Source organism: Labrus bergylta, chromosome 1 (genome assembly GCF_963930695.1).
Source record: "Labrus bergylta chromosome 1, fLabBer1.1, whole genome shotgun sequence".
NCBI classification, from domain to species: Eukaryota; Metazoa; Chordata; class Actinopteri; order Labriformes; family Labridae; genus Labrus; species Labrus bergylta.
In genome coordinates this window covers 10,674,768-10,693,085 of record NC_089195.1, presented here as the reverse complement: position 1 = coordinate 10,693,085, position 18,318 = coordinate 10,674,768, and the positions used below count along the sequence as shown (strand labels likewise).

The 18,318-nt window shown below is 40.8% G+C and overlaps 1 protein-coding gene across 3 annotated transcripts; it reads right to left on the bottom strand.

Moving 5' to 3' along the window:
• Positions 1-434: 434 nt before the first annotated feature.
• LOC109998461 (meiosis regulator and mRNA stability factor 1) lies at positions 435-17,566 on the bottom strand. 3 transcript variants are annotated; one of them, XM_065953604.1, is made up of 27 exons: positions 17,475-17,566; positions 16,673-16,878; positions 15,438-16,328; positions 15,090-15,255; positions 14,653-14,867; positions 14,164-14,281; positions 13,907-14,079; positions 13,038-13,562; positions 11,885-12,039; positions 11,040-11,201; positions 10,716-10,902; positions 10,423-10,601; positions 10,224-10,304; positions 9,744-9,980; positions 8,965-9,084; positions 8,694-8,872; positions 8,317-8,537; positions 8,044-8,186; positions 7,706-7,839; positions 7,347-7,549; positions 5,927-6,154; positions 5,431-5,670; positions 5,087-5,323; positions 4,850-4,916; positions 4,405-4,509; positions 4,119-4,292; positions 435-3,384 (listed from the first exon to the last, which is right to left on the bottom strand). In XM_065953604.1, exons 2-27 carry the CDS (start codon positions 16,826-16,828, stop codon positions 3,182-3,184), a joined length of 5,499 nt encoding a protein of 1,832 aa, XP_065809676.1. In that variant the 5' UTR covers positions 16,829-16,878; positions 17,475-17,566; the 3' UTR covers positions 435-3,181. The 3 variants fall into 3 exon arrangements, with proteins under 3 accessions (XP_065809676.1, XP_020508971.2, XP_065809688.1); XM_020653315.3 differs by having other exon boundaries at positions 4,856-4,916; positions 17,475-17,565; XM_065953616.1 differs by having other exon boundaries at positions 13,038-13,169; positions 17,475-17,565.
• Positions 17,567-18,318: the final 752 nt, after the last annotated feature.

The window sequence follows — 18,318 nt, the reverse complement described above, 5'->3', positions numbered from 1 at the left end:
ATCAGCTGCCAGGAAACACTGACTGTGGTGGTAGAACGTCGCTCATGGTTATTATTGTGAATAATGTTGACAAAATGCTTGCATCCTCTGAATTTAGTCTTTCGTTTTTATGATTAACTACTGGAAATGAATGCAATCCTCTTGTAAATGCCTACAATAGACAGTGTATGTTTGACTGTATCTAGGACATTAGTGACTCATGTAAAGCAAAGTGTTGCTCTCTGTCCCTTTCCCTTCATTCGGAGAAGTTAGCGTTCTGTAGTAGTAGTGAATTTATGAAGGTCCTAACGTTGAATATTGAACAAATATGCAGAAAATAAACTGAAACTCCCTGTACATACATGTTTGAATAAAGAGCATCTTTCAGGAACATGCCGAGTGATTTTATTAAATGAATCTTTATGAAGACGACAAAAACACAGACTAGGCAGAAGTAATGCTTGTGAAATTTATTTACGTAAATCTTTTTGGTCCCTTCAACAACATTGGACTGTTACAGCCAGTTCTGCTGCAGTGAGGCATTAAACCCGTTTGACAAGGGGGAGGATTACAGAGAGGAACATCAGTGAGACAATTGTTGACCAGGAAATCACAAGGCAAGAGTTTAAGGACACTGATGAATAAAGATCAGCTGTTGTACAACACTGAAACAGAACAAACAAGGCAGAGTCAGATACATTTAAACAAAAGCATGTTTCCATTCCCCTCTGGCCTGATTTTCATTTTGGATATTTTTGGACCAAAACTATGCAAAGGTGCATATTTCGTTAGGTACTATAGCTTCTCACTGATGTAACCAAAACAAAGAGAAAGTAAACAGAAGAGTTTCATGTTTTCATGCGAGTTAGTTGCCACTGCAGTTCTCTGAAGGAGAGCCAAGGTATGCGCAAATTCACAAAGTAATACATTCTTACGGCCAAAGTTAAATCTAGATATTTCCTGTTAGCATTATAGCTTTTTCTCATTACCAATACATAATCCTTCTTAGGCCTGCCTATTTCTTAATACATACTCATTACCTAATTAAAGAGGTTTTCAGACAGCCAGTTTATCACTGCAGGAGAGACTTTAACCCAAACATCCTCATTAAAAACATTTTGATTGGCATCTCAGACATTTCGGTGTGATGACAGGTGAAATCTCGCAGCTTTTTCACACAAAGTCAAAATCAAGTCTGACAACTCAACTTGTGAAATTATCGCGGTTTTAAGATTTGAACACAATCTAAGAGAGAAACTGATAAAATGGGCTCTTATCCATTCTTTGAACATTTACTATTAACACAAGACAAAACTCTTTAGACTTCAGCGGGCGTGTTAAACATCACTTTCGGCCGATATCACTGAATGGCATGTCAGCAGCCAGCAGCCTTGTAAACACTTAAGACAGAGGAAAACACAGAAACCAGCACACATCAGTAAAAACTCCTCCGTGGGAGATGTCAGGGATGTGGAGGTATGATGGTGTTTCCTTTGGCACCGTGGCAAATACAAGCCATTGTAAAAGCCAGGTGGATTCCAGAGAGCCTCAAAGGTCCTCTGTGCGTACATCACAGTCTGTTCAAGAGGCCACTTAGAGCCCCCGTGGTGCTTCACAAACAGCCTACTGCCTCCCATCCCAACTCCTTTCCCTAAAAAAACTCACAACCATTCACCTCGTCATTAAAATCAAAAAATCAGGAGTGCTCGTTGCTCCTCTTCAACATAGGCAGTTTTTACATCACCACAAATACAGCAACAAGGTTAACTCGAAAAACCTTGAGCATTTATGCGGCAACTGCAAGGACAACGCCAACTGTAACATCCCTAAAACGTGGTGGAAATAAAAGCGTGATCTTAAAGAATGTCCATCATCTGCTCCCGTCTGCTCATCCTGGGCTTACACTATGCATAAACTCAGTTATGCACACGGTTCATATAACACACACAGACAACACAGACAAAAAGAAAAACACACCGACTGCTGGCTGAAGCCAAACATGAAAGTATAGTACAGTTCCTGCTGCCTGAACAAAGCCTGGCTGGAGTCTCAAAGATCATTTTCCCTTCGGATATAATCAGCAGCCTTGCAGAGAGGGGAAACTATCTCTGCTATAAATTAGGTAAAAAGAACAACAAGAATACAATATCCTGAGAGTTGTGCTAATTGCAATAGCAGTCAAACCATGGCCAACCACGCTTGAACTGTTCAAAAACTGTTGGATTCCATTTACAAAGACCACTAGCTGAACAGATAACACTAATGTTCATCACTTTAGTCCCATCATTGAGGTGCCACTTGATACAACACACATTAGGCCAGGCTCTTCCACAGACAGCTGCTAAACACCAAGTAACACTAATGGAAATGAAACTACCGTCCTTGGGCTACTTTTTTTTTTATTTTTTTTTAAACTGAGACAAGTGTTGAGAAAACACCTCACAGAGAAGCTTACTCTTCAGAAATTCTTTTAAACAATTAAACTGGGAAATGCTTAAGAGGCCAGTTTGAATGACATGACTCCAGTTATCAAAAGAAAAATCTCCACAATTCTGAAATGAGTTTATAATCAAAGTCCTCAATTAAATGCTCCATCTTTAGGGATAATTTCATACATAAAGGTTTCTAAACATGAACAAAGCAGCGCTATAAACCTTCTGTCATTTGTCAATTTATAAACTCTGAATGAAGTTAACTTAATTTCTTGGATTTAGCAAAGAACTTAGTCCTCACTTGAATTTCTCCCAGTGTTTAAATATACTCTGTATACAGTGACAACTAACTCATTTTTACTCTACATTCATTGTTAGCCACCGTGGCTCTGAACTCAATATGCAAACTCGTGAAAATATCATTCAACTTTCCTCCAGATGAAATCAAACAGGTTAGAAGAGATGGATTTGGCAAATAAAAGAATTGCAGAAAATCTGCAAGAAGAGAATCACAGCTTGGTGAACATCACTGGAAGAACATTGCTGATAGTTCAAGCAAACGAAAGGAACAAAGATGGCAGATAAACGGATGAGAAGAGCAAAGGCAGAAGAATGTAACAGCCTGTTAGGATGTAGATGGGACAATACCAGGGTTGTTTTGTGGTAAGTTTTTTTGTAGTGCTTTCAGTGTGGTGGGTCAACTTATGTTTAACAAGTTATAATAACTGAACTAGGGTTTCCAGTGTGTGTCTGTGTGTGTGTGAAAAGGATCACAGGCCTGCTGGGAATGAGAAGTTTGCAGCTAGCTTAATTCTGCTGCGTGTTACTCGTCTGCTGGGACTGTCCATGGACAAGTTTGTCTTCATGTCAGGGGGCGGTGGGAAGTTAGAGACCGCCGAGTCTTCTATGAAGGCAGGGTGCTCGGGTGCATCAGAAGTACCATCAGCATCAGACACCTCGGGTTCATCACTCACTGGAATCACAAACACACAAAACGTACATACTGAGCTAACATCTAGTAAGACAAAAAAAGTGCAAATTAAAGTGTTATGATAAGGACCTTAGGACATTTTTGATCCCCAGTGCTTTGCGTGATTTAGTAAGGCTTTGCTATCAGTCACAATTCAAATTTTTGGCAAAACAATTACATTACATCTTAACAAATATCAAGATCAGATCAAACTAATCTACAGTAGGGTTGAAAGTTATTTAAGTAATTAAGAAATAGATACAAATAGGGACAATTTTAAATCAATGAGACAAAAAGGAGATTGTTTTTGTTGTTTCAACTAGCACAGGGCACCTTCTGCTTGTGAGTTCTCTTGTCTGATGTCAGTAGCTGGAGAACAAGTGTACAGACATGTAAGGAGTGAAGATTTTGAAGTGGAGAAAGCAACATCTTGTTTCAAAGCTGGGATGCAGAAGCGAGGTGAGCACAAAAAGGACATCGACACAAATACCGGTAGCATAATAAAAAACCATGATACAATTGTATCATGAAATCGAGATCTTGATCCTTATGTATAATGAGATGTGTATTGTTACATCTCTACTGAAAGTTTAGTGATTTTAGGGGAATATCCACTCTTGTATGAAAACAAGGGGTCTGTTTAATAACCGTTATGGTGACATCCTAATTGCACTATAAGAACTATTTTAGCATTACCTCACATTGGTTTACATGCAATACAAAACCATGAAAGAGACCTGGTGTTTGAGTTGTTGGACTTTTCTCCTCGAAGTGGATCAGGTCTGTCTGCTGCAGGAGAACGGGGTCAGGGTGGAGCTGAGGTGAAGGTAGGCAGGATGGTACAGGACCACACAGCAGGTCTACTGGTGACGTCAGACACAGCAGCTCTGAATCGGCCACTGCATCACCACCTGGAAGGTTAAAAGTCATGATTGTGATAACTTAAGAGTCAAACATTTTCTTTTGAATCTCTTCCCCCCCCCCCCCCCCATGTATTTTATTACCTCATCAATATTTTCTTACCTGGACTTTGCGCTCCAGATGTTGAGATGCTAATGGGGCTGTCTCTTGGACTGTCTGTGTTCTCCCCTGGCAGGGGGCTGGTGGGGACAGAAGAGGTTGCCCTTGCTGAAAAAAAGAAGAGAAGAATCACTCTTGGATCCGCATTCAGTGGTTTGCACTCCACAATATTTCCAAATTATTTCTGGCACGCTGCCCCTGACTTTTTCCTGAGTTGCTTTCACACATGCAGCTCACCCTGGATATCTTCCAAGTTTTCAGGAGTTTCATGCATTAGTGAAAACACCATTTAACAAGTGTTTGCAGGAACACCTACTGCTTAGACCATCATCGCATGATCGATTCAGCTCAGTCTCTTTATTTACAATGAGTCCTCAAACTGCTGATGGTCTCAGCAGATAATAAGCCTGAATAAAATAAATTTGCTATAAAAAGAAGGCTTCATCACCTTTACCTTTCATATCGTTTTTTAGAACGATAATCCTCTTGTGACCATGCCCTTTGATCCAGACCACCTGAAGATGACACATCACAGAACAATCCAGTGAAATATGCAGAAACAAGAGAAACGTAATTACCCTTGGGAGATCTGTTACAAAAACTTTAGCCATGGACAATCTACATAAACAAAGGGTTAAGTTCTGCACATATCGATAGGAAAACATCTCGTAAATTCATTTTTTACCTGAGGTATTGCTCCAAGCAGCTCATCAATGCTGATATATCCATAGGAACGAGGTTCAAGGCTAGCGCCTGTGAATTTGTTAAAAGCCCCCAGGAACTCAGTCAGGAAGAGCTGGTTGTAATGATAGGTGTGGAGCAGCGCACGTACGTTACGGGCAAACTGGTAAAGCCAGGTCAGCCTCACCCACTCCTCACCACGACCACTGGAAGTGTTGTCCTCACTTTCTTCATGGTACAGCTGTAAACACAAATGATGAAGATGATGTTATACCTGTGTGTTTGGTAATAGCTTAACTGGAACTTGAGAGAGTTCACACAGGATTAAAAAGAAAACTTTCCACTCACCTCAACAAGGTATGGCAGGCTCTTAAGCAACTCGCTGAGGGAGAGGAACCCATATTCACATGGGTTGAGTGAGGCTCCATAGACCGTCAGGTATTGCTGGCTAAGCACTTCGACTTTGAAACCCTTGGTGACTTGCTGTCCGTCTTGGGACATGAGCAGACTCAGTAGCTGGGAGGTCAGGGAGCGCAGAGACTTCCTGTTGATCAACTGCACTTCCCGACCCTCAGCGCCATCAACCACCTTGAAATGGAAAGAAAGTGACTGATGATTATTTGTAGAAGTGAATCTTGGAGCTGCTCAACTTCAACCTCTCAAACATAATCATTTTTATGTTTTGGTACAAGTCTATCTATTCATTCACATAGAAAAAATAAAGCACATTACTAAGTGAATGACCAATGAATTTCTTTACAATGTGAATATTTGAAAAACTGTCCTCCTGAGAAAATCAGGTAAACAAACAGTACAAAAAGTTATCTTTAGATGTGTTTATTACCTTGACAACATGGCAGAGTTTGGTCAGCAGAGCTGGCAGGGAGCTTGCATCGTAGTCTTGCAGGCGGAGACCATAACCAAAGGTCTTGCTGTACTCCGTTAGAAGCTGGCTGACAGGAAGACTGGAGTTTTTCTGAGCTCGAAGCAGCTTGACCAACTGAGCTGCCAGAGCTTTGATGCGCTCAACTTCTGTCAGAGTCAGCACTTTCTCCTCACCACACTCCAACACCTGTCACAGGTAGGGGATCGTTTTTAAGCAGGAGCATGCTTAATCAAACTTGGCCACTGGACTTTAATGACATGACTAATGAAAAAAGCCAAGAAGAGACGACCCAAAAAGTGAATTAAACTAACAAGCAAATACTATACCACAATGCTGGTAAGCTGTTGGAAATGACTTCCAAGAAGCAAATAGAATTTAACAATCAGATTTTTAATATTGGCCACTGACGTAATAAATCAACATGACATATACCATTTGTCTTTTTCAGTACAGACATTCGGAGCACCATTGTACACTTAACATAAACTGTAACCAATTCTTCAGAGTCCTTTAAGAATAATATTGTTCTGCAAACAATTATGTTAACTTAAGAGACTACTGCAAAAATGTTTTCCTCTGGTTCTAGTATGTTTGAATAAAGTGAAAATCTCTTGTTTTACAGTAAACAAAGTTTCTCCCAACTTATGAATTAAATCTCATTTAGCTCTTTTATTTGCAGAAAATGACAGCAGGTTAAGAAAACAAGATTCAGAATTTTTCAGACTACATAAAATGCAAGGAAAATTAATTCCTATTCATGTTTTATACATCACAACACCAATGTTTTAATTCAGAAGAGTTCAGAAATCAATATATGGTGGAATAAATTCTTAAAGGTGGCCTCTTAGAATGATACGAGACAACTCAAATGTTTTCTTATATCAGCTAGAGTAATTTCCACACAGGCACACCTCATTGTTCTTAATGAGGCATTGATGATCACTTGACAAGCCATCTCAGAAAGCTGAGCTGCTTGACTTTTTGCTCCAAGAGTGGCAAAACCCAACAGCAAAGTGGAAGACTGGTGGAGTTTGGAGAGCATGCAAAGATGCATGAAAGCTAAAGTTAAGAAATCAAGATTATAACACCAAGTATTGATTTCTGAACTCTTCGTAAAGGAAAACATTATTATCCTGTTGTATTAAAAAAAAAATGAACTTCTTCTCATTACATTTTCATGGTCTGAGAAATACTGCATCTTTTCAATTTAACTAGTGGTCATCTTCTGCAGATGAAAGACCTAAATGGATCTTTTGTAAGTTGAGGAGAAATTTAGACTTTTTTTTTGCTGCAGATTCTTAATTTCACCCTAAATACATAGTTCATTTTGTAATTGGAGGACTGACACCGTAAACAGAAGCAGTCTGCCAACACTCACCATTAGGATGTCAGGGATCGCCTCAAAGAGCTCCATAAGTTTAGTGAAGCCGTAGTAGCTGAGCTTGCACTGACGACCAAAGTGATGGTGGTAGGTGGGGATGAACTTGCTGAAGGGCATCCTGCAGTGAGGCTGGTGACGGAGAAGGTCCACCACTTCCTTCCCAAACTGCTTAGTGCGATCCATTTCCTCTATTGTTCGTTCTACAGGTGAAAAAAAGAATAAAAGAAAATCTAATTCATTAAAAAAAAACAAAAAAACATCAAAAATAGTCTGTTGACAACCCTATGTATTGTAATTATAATTACTATTTTACAGTCTTTCCTTACAGTTTTTAACATCCCCTGGCTTAAACTGACCTCTTTTGGGAACAGAGATGACGGTGTCTTTGTCCTGATGAGTAATAGTGATGGTGGTGTCAGGGATCTCAGTCAGCAGGTCCATCAGGTCACATATGCCGTAGTCAACCACCCTCCAGTCTCTGGAGAAGCACCTGAAATTCAAGGTATAAAAACACATTACTAAAAATGCACAAAAGAGATGATCCAGATTAGACAAAAAGCTTTTTTTTAGCAGTCATAAAAAAACAACAACAATGAAACCATCAAATCCACGTGACATTTACATCAACATCTCTAATAAACATAACAGAAATGTATAACCATCCCATCTACAACTGAAAGCAGTGTTGACTGACCAATGGTAGGCTTGCATGAAGTCATCGATTGACACTTGTTTGCTGGCTTGAAATTTAAGCAGTTTGAGCAGGTCTTGAGTGAAGCGCTTTACTTGAGCACGATGGGTCAGGGTGAGTAAACGCTTGGTGCCCATACCCAAGATCTAGAGGCAAAGAGAATATAAATTGCAAACACGATATATGGAAAACAAACAAGGTCAATTTTGGATTGGTTAAGAAATAAAATATATTAGTTTTCGATCAAATTCTGATCCACGTTATCCTCCTCAATACCTGCAGGACATGTGGCACGGCCTCAAGAAGCTCCAGGAGCTTCGAGTAACCATAGTCAGAGACGCGGCACTGCTTTGCAAAGTGATGGTGGTATGAGGGGATGAACTTGCTCATGGGCATGATGCAAGAGGGCTGATTCTTCAACAGGTCAATAATCTCACGGCTGAATTGTATGAGCTGGGGGTTTCCAACTGGACTCTTGCAGCGCTGAATCCATGGTTCTGCATGTTAAAGATATCATTTTTCAAATGAGACACATTCAACTAGTAACTAAACCACTGTACTAGAGCTACAGCACAGCAGAGAAATTAAAATATTTAAGATTGATACCAGCATAAAACTACTAAGAAGTGGGTTGTAAAGAGAGAGATTTCCACCTGAGTTTGGTGCAGGTGGTTTGTTGTGGATCCATTTGATGACTTTAAAGCCATTCTGAGCTGTGACAATAGTGATACTGGGAACACAGGTAATGAGATGCTCCAGGGGAACACCACCCTCCAGTGTCTCATTGCCCAGCTGCAGAGTGCTGAATTTGGCTGCGTAGCAATCTGGAAAACTGAATGGAAAAGAAACCTCATTGTTGACATAATAGTGCTGTTTGAGAAAAGAAAAAAAGGTTAACACAGGGATTTAAGAGCTGGTAATCACCTGAGTAATGGAAGGGTTCCCTGGTGGGACTGCAGCAGACTGTGGATCTCAGAGGCCAAAGTGTTAAGAGACATCACAACAAAAGGGATTTTGTAGGAGTCAGGGTCAAAGTCAGCCTCACTAAAAAGCAGAGGTAGATGAGTCAAAATCAGTGAGGAAATAGAATTAACAGACAGCTTAAGTTGTACAGTCCAGAGAATAGAAAGAATTAAGGTTAAATAAATTCTTCAGGGCAAGTCAGGATTAAGCAGGTCAGGATGCCCAAAGGAGTATCCAAGTGGCCAACATTACAGACCACCACTAATTTTGTGATTCCTCTATTCATGTTGAAGTGTTTTATGTCTTAAACCCAGTAAATTGTGCTGCTGCCCGTCTTGGCCAGGACGCTCTTGTAAAGCAAATTCTTAATCTCAATGAAACTTTTCCTGGTTAAAATAAAAATAAAATAAAATAAACTAATACAAGGCTGATAGCAGAATTTCATACACACTTTAAAAACTGGACTATAATTCACTACAGTATATAAGAAGCAGTCTGTTTTGGGGTGTTTCCCAGACAGAGAGGAAAAAAGGTTTAACCGTCTACCTGCGTGACTATTGCTATTGTGTTCAGCTAAATCCATAACGTGCAGTTTCTGTACAGCTGTGTAGCTCTTTTAGCACCATCTGTTTTCACTTTGTGAAGTTACCACCTACTAGCTACAGTACAGTATTATTTAATTTAAAAAAAATCATTGATTAAGTATTTATGAGATATTTCTCTTATTACACAAGACTGACCTGAAGTCCTGTTTGTAATGTTGTCTGCAGACCGGGTCATGGTACTCCAGCTCCTCAAACACCACAGGACTTCCACTAGCAGAGGAGGAGCCCTCCTGGGATTGGGAAGATCCCAGTGGACTCTGACGGACTTGACTGCTTGGCAGAAGGCACACAAGCCTCGAGCCTCCCTGTTCCCGCACTGCCACCACCTCTGGCAGTTTGTACAGCTCACCAACCACCAGCTTACGAGAATATCTGAAGGGGGTAAACAAAAAATAAAAATAAAACTTTCATCAGCAAGAACTACTTTGACAAGCACATCCTCTCTTTTAGGGGCTACTATACAAGATTAGATACACAACTTTATTTATCCCACAACAGAGAGATTTACAGTATTAAAGCAGCAAAGAGCTAGACTAGACAAAAGACTAAAGAGCACACAGTGCACAATTAAATAGTTGAAGAGCAGTAACAAAGAGTTGAGAAAAAGCAACTTACTTTTTCTCATAGATCTCTGTGAACTTGAAGAGGGGAAGGCAGTTGGCAGGTGCATCCTGAAGAATGGTGATGATCTCTGTGCTGTATAAAGACAATGTTGAAATTTACCATCACAATCTAAAGCAGAACAGCTGAATATATTCTCACACCTCAATTTGAATGTTCCCCGAATCCCAAACTGAACTATGCTTGACTGTACCTGAGCATGGCAAGGGATTTGCTGCTGCCACCGGTGATCAGAGACACCTGAATGCGCTTCCCCCCGATCTTATAGCGGTGCAGACCACTGATAGCACTTATGGCCTGTTGAAGGGACAGCATCTGGATCGTGGCCTTCAGCTGATAGTCAGTGTGTGGGCTAAGCTCCACAGCTTTCACCTAGACAAAACAACGTGTTTAACAACATAAACACGTTTTGTGACAGGAGTCAATCTCAACTTTTTTCCCTTCTAGAATCAGATAAACAAAATAACATGACAGAAGTACACTTACCTGCCCATACCGGAAGAACGTGTCACGCAGTGTCTGCTGCAAATCCTTGCGGGACATTCTGTAGTCCAGGTTGGCCACTTGAATCTCTGCCCCGTCTGAGAAAGGCTCAGGAGGACGATCGGGATGAGGGCTACGAGGGGCAGCCAAGAGGGGCGAGGAGCGGCTGGACAGGCAGGGCGACACGCTCCTTTTGATAGAAAGTAGGAAGACTCATTCAAAATGATAACTATTCATAATGAGGGTTTAACAGTTTTAAAATAAAAAAATAAAAAATAAATGGATCTATGCCAATTTAAATATGACTGATTGAAACCAACATGGTACCTGGATGACCAGGAGCCCTGGGACAGGGCAAGGGGACTGAAGCTCCTGTGTAGATTCAACTTGCTGAAAGCTGAGGGTGTGCTCATCTGGAAATCTCCTGAGCTCTTGTCTCCTTGTTCTCCAGACGATACAGTGACAGTGCAAGGGTTGGACCCTTCTCTTCTACACAAAAATTAGAAATGAACGATTATGGACCTGCAGATGTATCTTTCTGCCAGTTACATTGAAGTGGTGTAAATTTGTTGAAAAAAACAAACAATCAAGTTAAATTCCTTGTGTGTTCATGTTCCTTGGCAATAAAGCAAAATCTGATAAAACCTTAAACTGCGGCTATTATAGACAACAACGCTTCAAAAACAGATGCAGCCTACCTTAGCATTTTGGCTGAAGTCAAAACTTTGTCATTTAATATTTTAAAAATTTGAGCAGAATTTTGTCAATGTTAAACTAACTCCTAATATGGCCACAAACTCATTAAGTATTTTTTAAATTCAACCTCTTATTTACAAGGAATAATATTCACATTCAGAAAAAAAAAAAAAAAGGCTTGTAAATATGAAGGCTGGATGTTTAACAAACATTAAAATTGACCAAAAAGAACATCCCTGCAGCCTTCTAAGGTTTTTTTGTTTATAAAAAATTATAAAATCCTCATTCCCAAAAATAATTTTGCTGGTTTAGCTAAAAAAAAAAAAAAAAAAAAAAAAAACCCACAACAGACGACAGAATTGACAGTATCCTTTGAAGGAGATATTTTAGACAATAGCTTGCATGTTTCAAAACACCAACAAAAAAAACGTATATTGAGTTGAATGTTTATTTAACGTCTCCTTGCTCGTGTGTACCTTCTCCTGTACATGGATTCTCCAGCAAGGCCAGGCTTGGACAGCCTCTCCAGAGATCCTGTCTCACCATTACTGTGGGGGGAAGAGGAAACAGCACGTCCTCTCTCCAGGTGGTGCAAGCCAGTTCTTGGCTTACACTCCAAGCTACCCAGCTCCTGGACAAGATGGAAGTACCAGGTGTTAGTAAAGGAGAAATTGAGCTGCGGGATACTGTCATGTTCGTATCTATGCATGTGTATGTGAAGCTCAATGTAATAATAATAATAATCATGGAATGATTATGTACTGAAGCTCTGAGTTGAACTAAGGATCCCCATAAAAAGTTAAAAGGCCAAAGAGAGTGAGACAAACAGGACACCTGATTACAGGTTTATCACCAAGATTTGTTATAGTTGTTTGTCATCATGTTTTAATTGACAAGTAATGTACTTTGGACCCATAGCAAACAGCTGACTCATGAGAGTGTGCGTCTCTGATAGTGGTGAGCCAGACCTTTGCTGAAATGTTAGAATCATATTTTCAACTATGCCATCTGTCATTTGAACCTCTTTCTTAAACAATCTGAAAACGAAACATCATGGTGTTTCAATGTTTTTTTTTTTTTTATGTTTAGTAAGACAAATGTTTGATAAAAATTCACTTTGCAATTCATCATTAAATTAAAATGCCAATGCCTTGTTAGAGTCCATCTAAACAGGTATCCATCTATGGGTATTCCATCTTTCCACGTTGGTCTGTTTGATGAATATCAAGTGGAAAAGACAAACCAAGCAAGTCATTCCAGCCATCAGTTCATTGTTTGACTGCGGAAAACTGCAGGTAGCCAAAATCGGCAACAAAATAAAAAGTAGGGACGGAGGAGACAAAACACAGAGGTACTAGAAAAAAAGTAGAGACAACAACAATGAAAACTCATGCATTATTATAAATGATGACTGACTCATGAACATGCAGGACAGCAGGGGGTACATAAAGCACTAAGCATGCTAGCACAGGCCGACAAATGAAGCAAGCAGCTACTAGCGGTTAGTCAAAGCAGCAGTTAAAAGGGGACACGGGATGGGAAAAGCTATTTTGATTAGGAAAGCAGCCCAAACAAGATTAAAGGGCAACGACGGTTAAGGGGAAGCAGGCACTGATATAGTCTGCTGACCTGATGGGGCTTGTCTGGAGCACCACCGGGTGGCCCACTGCACCCTCTCCTGGGGCTGTAGGGCCGTTCAGGCACTGGGCCTGGGGTGTTGTAGGGGCGGGTTGCTCGCCGTGGCCTCCTAGGTGACCTTGGCTTCTCCAGGGGCAGAAAAGAGAAGGAGGATACGGATGGGGTAGGGGTGAACATTGAGTCCTGGTTTTGATAGGTCTGGGGCAGAGCCTGAGGCTGAGGCAAGAGATGGGTCCGAGACTGAAGCTCAGGCTCGGGACTTGTATCATCTCTGGGGTGTGGGGAGAAGGAGAGGCTGATTCGGCGGCCAAACACATCCTCATTTTCCATTCGCTTGCGGGCACGTGCAGCTGCATCAGGGTTGCCAAAACGAAGGACTGCTGTGCCCTGGGACATGCCCAACACTTTGCCACCACAGTTGTCAGACAGGCGGCGGAGCCTGAGCTTCACAGCGTTCCGCAGATTCTTGTCACAGTTGATAGGAAGGTTGTGCACATAGAGGAGGTTGAAACTGGGCTGAGGGATGGGAGGAAGAGACAGTGTGCCTGTCTGGTTTGTATAAATTACACTTAAAAAAGATTATAGCAGAAGTGGTTGGTTTGGTTGATAAACATTTTGGAGAATGGCTGAGAGGGGTATGGATCAGGATGTATTGTAATGATCCCCAAAAGAGAATTGCGTACACAACATAATAATTGTTAAGATAATCACTTTCACCAACCTCTGCTCTCCAAGTACGTTCACACTAAAATAAATCTTGCCTTGGTTGCTTTTGCCAACACTTACTTACCACATTTAATACAGTGTAGATAAAAAAAAAAAAACCTTTAAGGTCCAAGCTAAGCATTTTTTAAGCCTACCTGCTCTTTGATCAGTATACGTGGTGGCAGATCAGCTGTGATCTCCTGAAAGGCCACGTGGCAGTGGGCGTGCTGTAGCAGGGCTGAAGACGTATGGTTGCCATGGACCAAGATAACCTGGAAACCATGGCGGTGACGCAAGTCGCTCAGCTCACTTGCAAAGTTTACATCCGCTGTAAGAGAAAATAATGACACTCGGTTACACAAAATCCTTGAAGGCATCAAGGATGAGTATTAAAAATCTGAGTTAAACTTACAGGATACTAGAACAACTGTTGCAGGTGCAGTGTGAGTCTCAGCAAAGCGTCGTAGGCTCTGGCGAAGCTTGTCGTCTGCAGCATTCTTGGCTATGGCATTGATATGTGCAACGGTGACCTGAAGTAGAATAATATATATTTTTTAAAACAGCAGATATATTTTACCATTTTGTTGAGCAAACACTTTAAAAGTTCATCTCGTTTTTTAACTTGTTAATATGTGGAGTAAAATTATCTTCAATCACAATATCAAAGTGGTTATTTCAGAGAATTTTCTTTAGGCTCTGATATTGAGATTTAGTCCAAAATAGTCCAAAAGAAGTACATCTCATGTTAGACATGTCAACAAAGGTAAATAAGCCCTTACCCTAATGGTATCTTTTGATTAAGCTGCATTAGACTAACTCTGACCAATTTTTAAAAAGTAGATTACTTTCATCTCAAGTGAAATAGCATAACCATTAAAGTAGTATATATTGTATTTGGTACCTGGCAGTTGTTGAGCTCTTGGATGACAGCTTTACTCTCCTTGCTGATGTCACAGACGCAAATGAATTCTGCCTCGCGGTGTCCCTGAAAGAAACGGCTGCGAATGCGCTGAACCACTGCTCCTGCGGAGCGTCCACTGGGCACGCTGCAGTTTTCAATGTCCCAGAAGACACCTACTGGAGGGATGTTCTCAGGGCCACAGGTCTCAGGAGAACCTAGCAGACAGATGAGCAAACTATTACTCCAAAAACAATTTCACACATTTCATTTGTTTTCATTGTCCTTAAGATCTCATATCACTCTACCTCCAAAGAGCTTGCAATATATAAACAAGTACAATTGAGGGCCTAAACACTTGTCTGACATGATTATTATTAATAAATCCAATAAACAACCTTTATGCAGGTATTCAGCATTGTTTTGTAAAGTCCACTAACCATACTTCTGACCAGTCTTGCCAAGGCTGGTCGATGACATGAGCATCATGCCATCAGAGGAAGTGCCACAGCCGTTACAAATGGGGATGGGGATAGGAGCAGTCTGGGGTACAGGAACATTGTGCCACACCGTGTCCGACTCTGACACTGCCAGACCATTTAGGGGCTAAAATAAGCATAAATCATTATCAAGACATCAACAGCAAGCAATACTTTATACCAATTAATTTTTAAATTGACACAAATACAAAGTAGATGTCAGTTTGGTTGACTGATCTATTATTGTAGAATAAAGTGTCCTACAGTGATCTTTATGGCATGCAAATACAAGACAAAGGCTTTACCAACCTTTAACAGGCACTCCTGGCAGAAGTGCGCCCCCTTTACACAAACAGTGCGTTCTACATTTAGGTGAACAGGATTAGAACAGAAGTGTGCTGAGGTGGTTGTAGTGGTGATGGTGGTGGTTGTTGGGTGATCACAGGGTGTGCTTCTCTGGGTTCTTCTGGCTGATGGGCAACAGTCTACACAGGGGTAGTAGCCAGAAGAGGCCAGGCAAGAGCCATGCAAGGGAGCAGGTAGAGATGAAACACAAGGAAGAGAGGAAGCCAGAGGTGGAAAGGAGGGAAACAGGCTGGGCTGGCTACATGGAAGAGGTACAGAGGGGGTTGCGTGGAGAATCCCTGAGCAGCAGGAGAGGTAGGGGTGTGATGAAATAGGCTGGGAGGTAGCAACATTAGAGAGCGGCTGAGGTTTGTAATCAAGACCCAGCAAAGGATCAAGAACTTCACCTGCTCTTCCACAGCTTAGGTTACGTTTATACTGATGGACAGATGAAGTTACAGAGCAAAGGCCAGACCTGCCAATATTGCTGCTGCTGCTGATGGGTGCTCCCAGAGAGCCTGGGTCCATGTAGAGTGAGACAACACCAGCAATGCTACTACTGCTACCAACAACACCTCCACCACCTAATAACCCATAGCTATCTGTGCTGCAATAGTCACAGTGAGAACATACTTGAGGTCTTACTTTGGGGCTAGCCCCCTCTTGTTGCTGCTGCGGTGGTGGCTGTTGTTGGTGGGAGTCTTGTGTAAGCTGAGGGGGAGGCAAGCAGGGAGGAGGCAAAGGGAGCGGGACCAGAGAAAAGGGCTGGGATAATTGGGAAGAGGAAGTATGCTGTGGAGGAGGAGGGACATCTTTCAATTCCAAAACGGCCTTTCTGCTGTCCATGTAATTGTTCTGAAACATAACCAGCAGATCATTTAGCAACAATGTCAATAAAACTTGATAATATTGAAATGCTTTTGAAGCACCTTTGTGAAGTGCAAATCAACGAGCTTCTGGATTTACTTTTTTTTTTTTTTAAATGGCATTCTTAAACTCTAATCTTACATTGATCAACAATAGAGTTGTTCTCAAGTCATTTCTGTAAAAATAGAAAATAAAACATGAAAACACTGAGAAAAAAATGTCGATTGGAATATCATCTCTGATAATAAGGCTGAATCATTGTCCCTGAACTCCTTTTTGCACATATATAAATCAGGGCTGAGTCAGTGTATAATACACAGATAAATACTTGCTTCTTTATCTGTGTGCCGAAGAGAGTTTGTCTCGTTTGTGGAGAAGCAGTCCTTGAGCTTCCACAGCAGGGTTGAGGGCTCTGTTTTGGGGTGACTGAGACATGGGAGGGCTCTAGAGCTGCATATGAATGTGTCGTTTCCCAGTCCTTCCATCATACATGCCAAACAGGTCTTTCACGGCACTTTCTTTTCTCCTCTTTCTCATGCTTTACAAAACCCCCCCCCCAAAAAAAACAGAACAGGAAAAGTTTAAGGGTTATTGTTTGTTACTTGGTGCGTATGCATTTCCTATGAGGAGTAAAACAACTAAAACATGTGAATTAACACTGAACTTCTCAAACATTGATCTATGAAAGCGGCTCAATGCAGCTTCGTAAACGCGGGTTAAAAGGACAAATGGAGCATGTCGTAACTACGTGAGAGAAAACATTCCGCAAGTTTCGAGTCTGCAGCAACAACAGAGCTACGATTGTTTTACCAAAACAAATCATGCGAGTTGAACGATGGACTGCGTGAAGTTAGCTACATGCTACATCACGTTACTGTCGTAGTTAAACACCACCATCACTGAGGATTTAACTAGTTAGCGAACAGGACTGATCGCTACCTGTTTAACTAATTGAAGCTAAACAGCTGGTTGGAGCTAGCATTGAATGTAAGCTAGCCGCAGGTACAATTTGTTCGTTAAAATATATTAATTGCTGAACGTTTCCTACACATGCTACACTTTGTCCTGCTGGCGACATTATTGTTGTTGTAGCTCGTAATGATGTATTTTCGAAGTAGTTAGTTGTTTTGCTACCTTGAAAGGTCTCCTCTGTCACATCTTTGTCACAGCACTGTTCCTCCTATCTGGCTGCCTAGATACCCGCACCTTTTTGTAACCTACTTCTGCCGGAAAGCGCGCGAGGCTGTCGCAAAATGTTATTGTTGTATCTGGTGAACAATGAGCACGTTAAATAGGAGGCTGTTTTGCTACCCGAAAAGGTCTCCCCTTTCACATCTTACTTTAAGCAGTGGTCCACTTTTCAAAACACATTCTCCTTGACCTGTCTCCCTAAAACAAAAACCTGCACCTTCTTGTGACCTAATGTTAATTTTGCAAGAAAGCAAGAACAGTTGTCGCAAAAGTTATTATTGAAATGGATTAAGTAATCAATAAATCAGTGAACATTGAGTGTGACTTTGATAATATGGACAGTCTATGGCTGATAGGTTGACCGGGCTATGTTTTAAGATTAGTTTTTTTTTTTCAAGTTTGAAATTCAATGTAGGCTACTATAATATTGATAATAATAATAATAATAAATCTTAAAAACTATTTAGACAGCAGTCCGTAGTTTTGAAAGTGATACTTTTTGGATAGGTTATTGAAAGTAAATCACTATAATAATTTTAGATAAACACATAGGCATTGGCTTAAAGTAGTCATCTGAAGGTCTAAAATCAGACCACCACTTTCCTCTCCATTTGAAAAAAACACACATCGTCGAATGAAAGACCAAACAGAACAGTCAATTATAGTCAATTAAAAAATGAAGGCGGATATATATATATATATATATATATATATATCCGCCTTCATTTTTTTCTGAGCTTAAATTAGCAATTTCTTTCTTTTACTGTCAATTTAATTTTACTATAGG

What these genes read in the sequence shown, in the direction of transcription:
- LOC109998461 (XM_065953604.1), bottom strand. Translation starts at nt 16,828, where the DNA reads ATGATGGAAGGACTGGGAAACGACACATTCATATGCAGCTCTAGAGCC. An exon ending in AACAGTTGTTCTAGTATCCT is followed by an intron (nt 14,080 to 14,163) that starts GTAAGTTTAACT and finishes TTTCTCTTACAG; the next exon opens with CGGATGTAAACTTTGCAAGT. An exon ending in CAGGGCTCCTGGTCATCCAG is followed by an intron (nt 10,903 to 11,039) that starts GTACCATGTTGG and finishes TTCTATCAAAAG; the next exon opens with GAGCGTGTCGCCCTGCCTGT.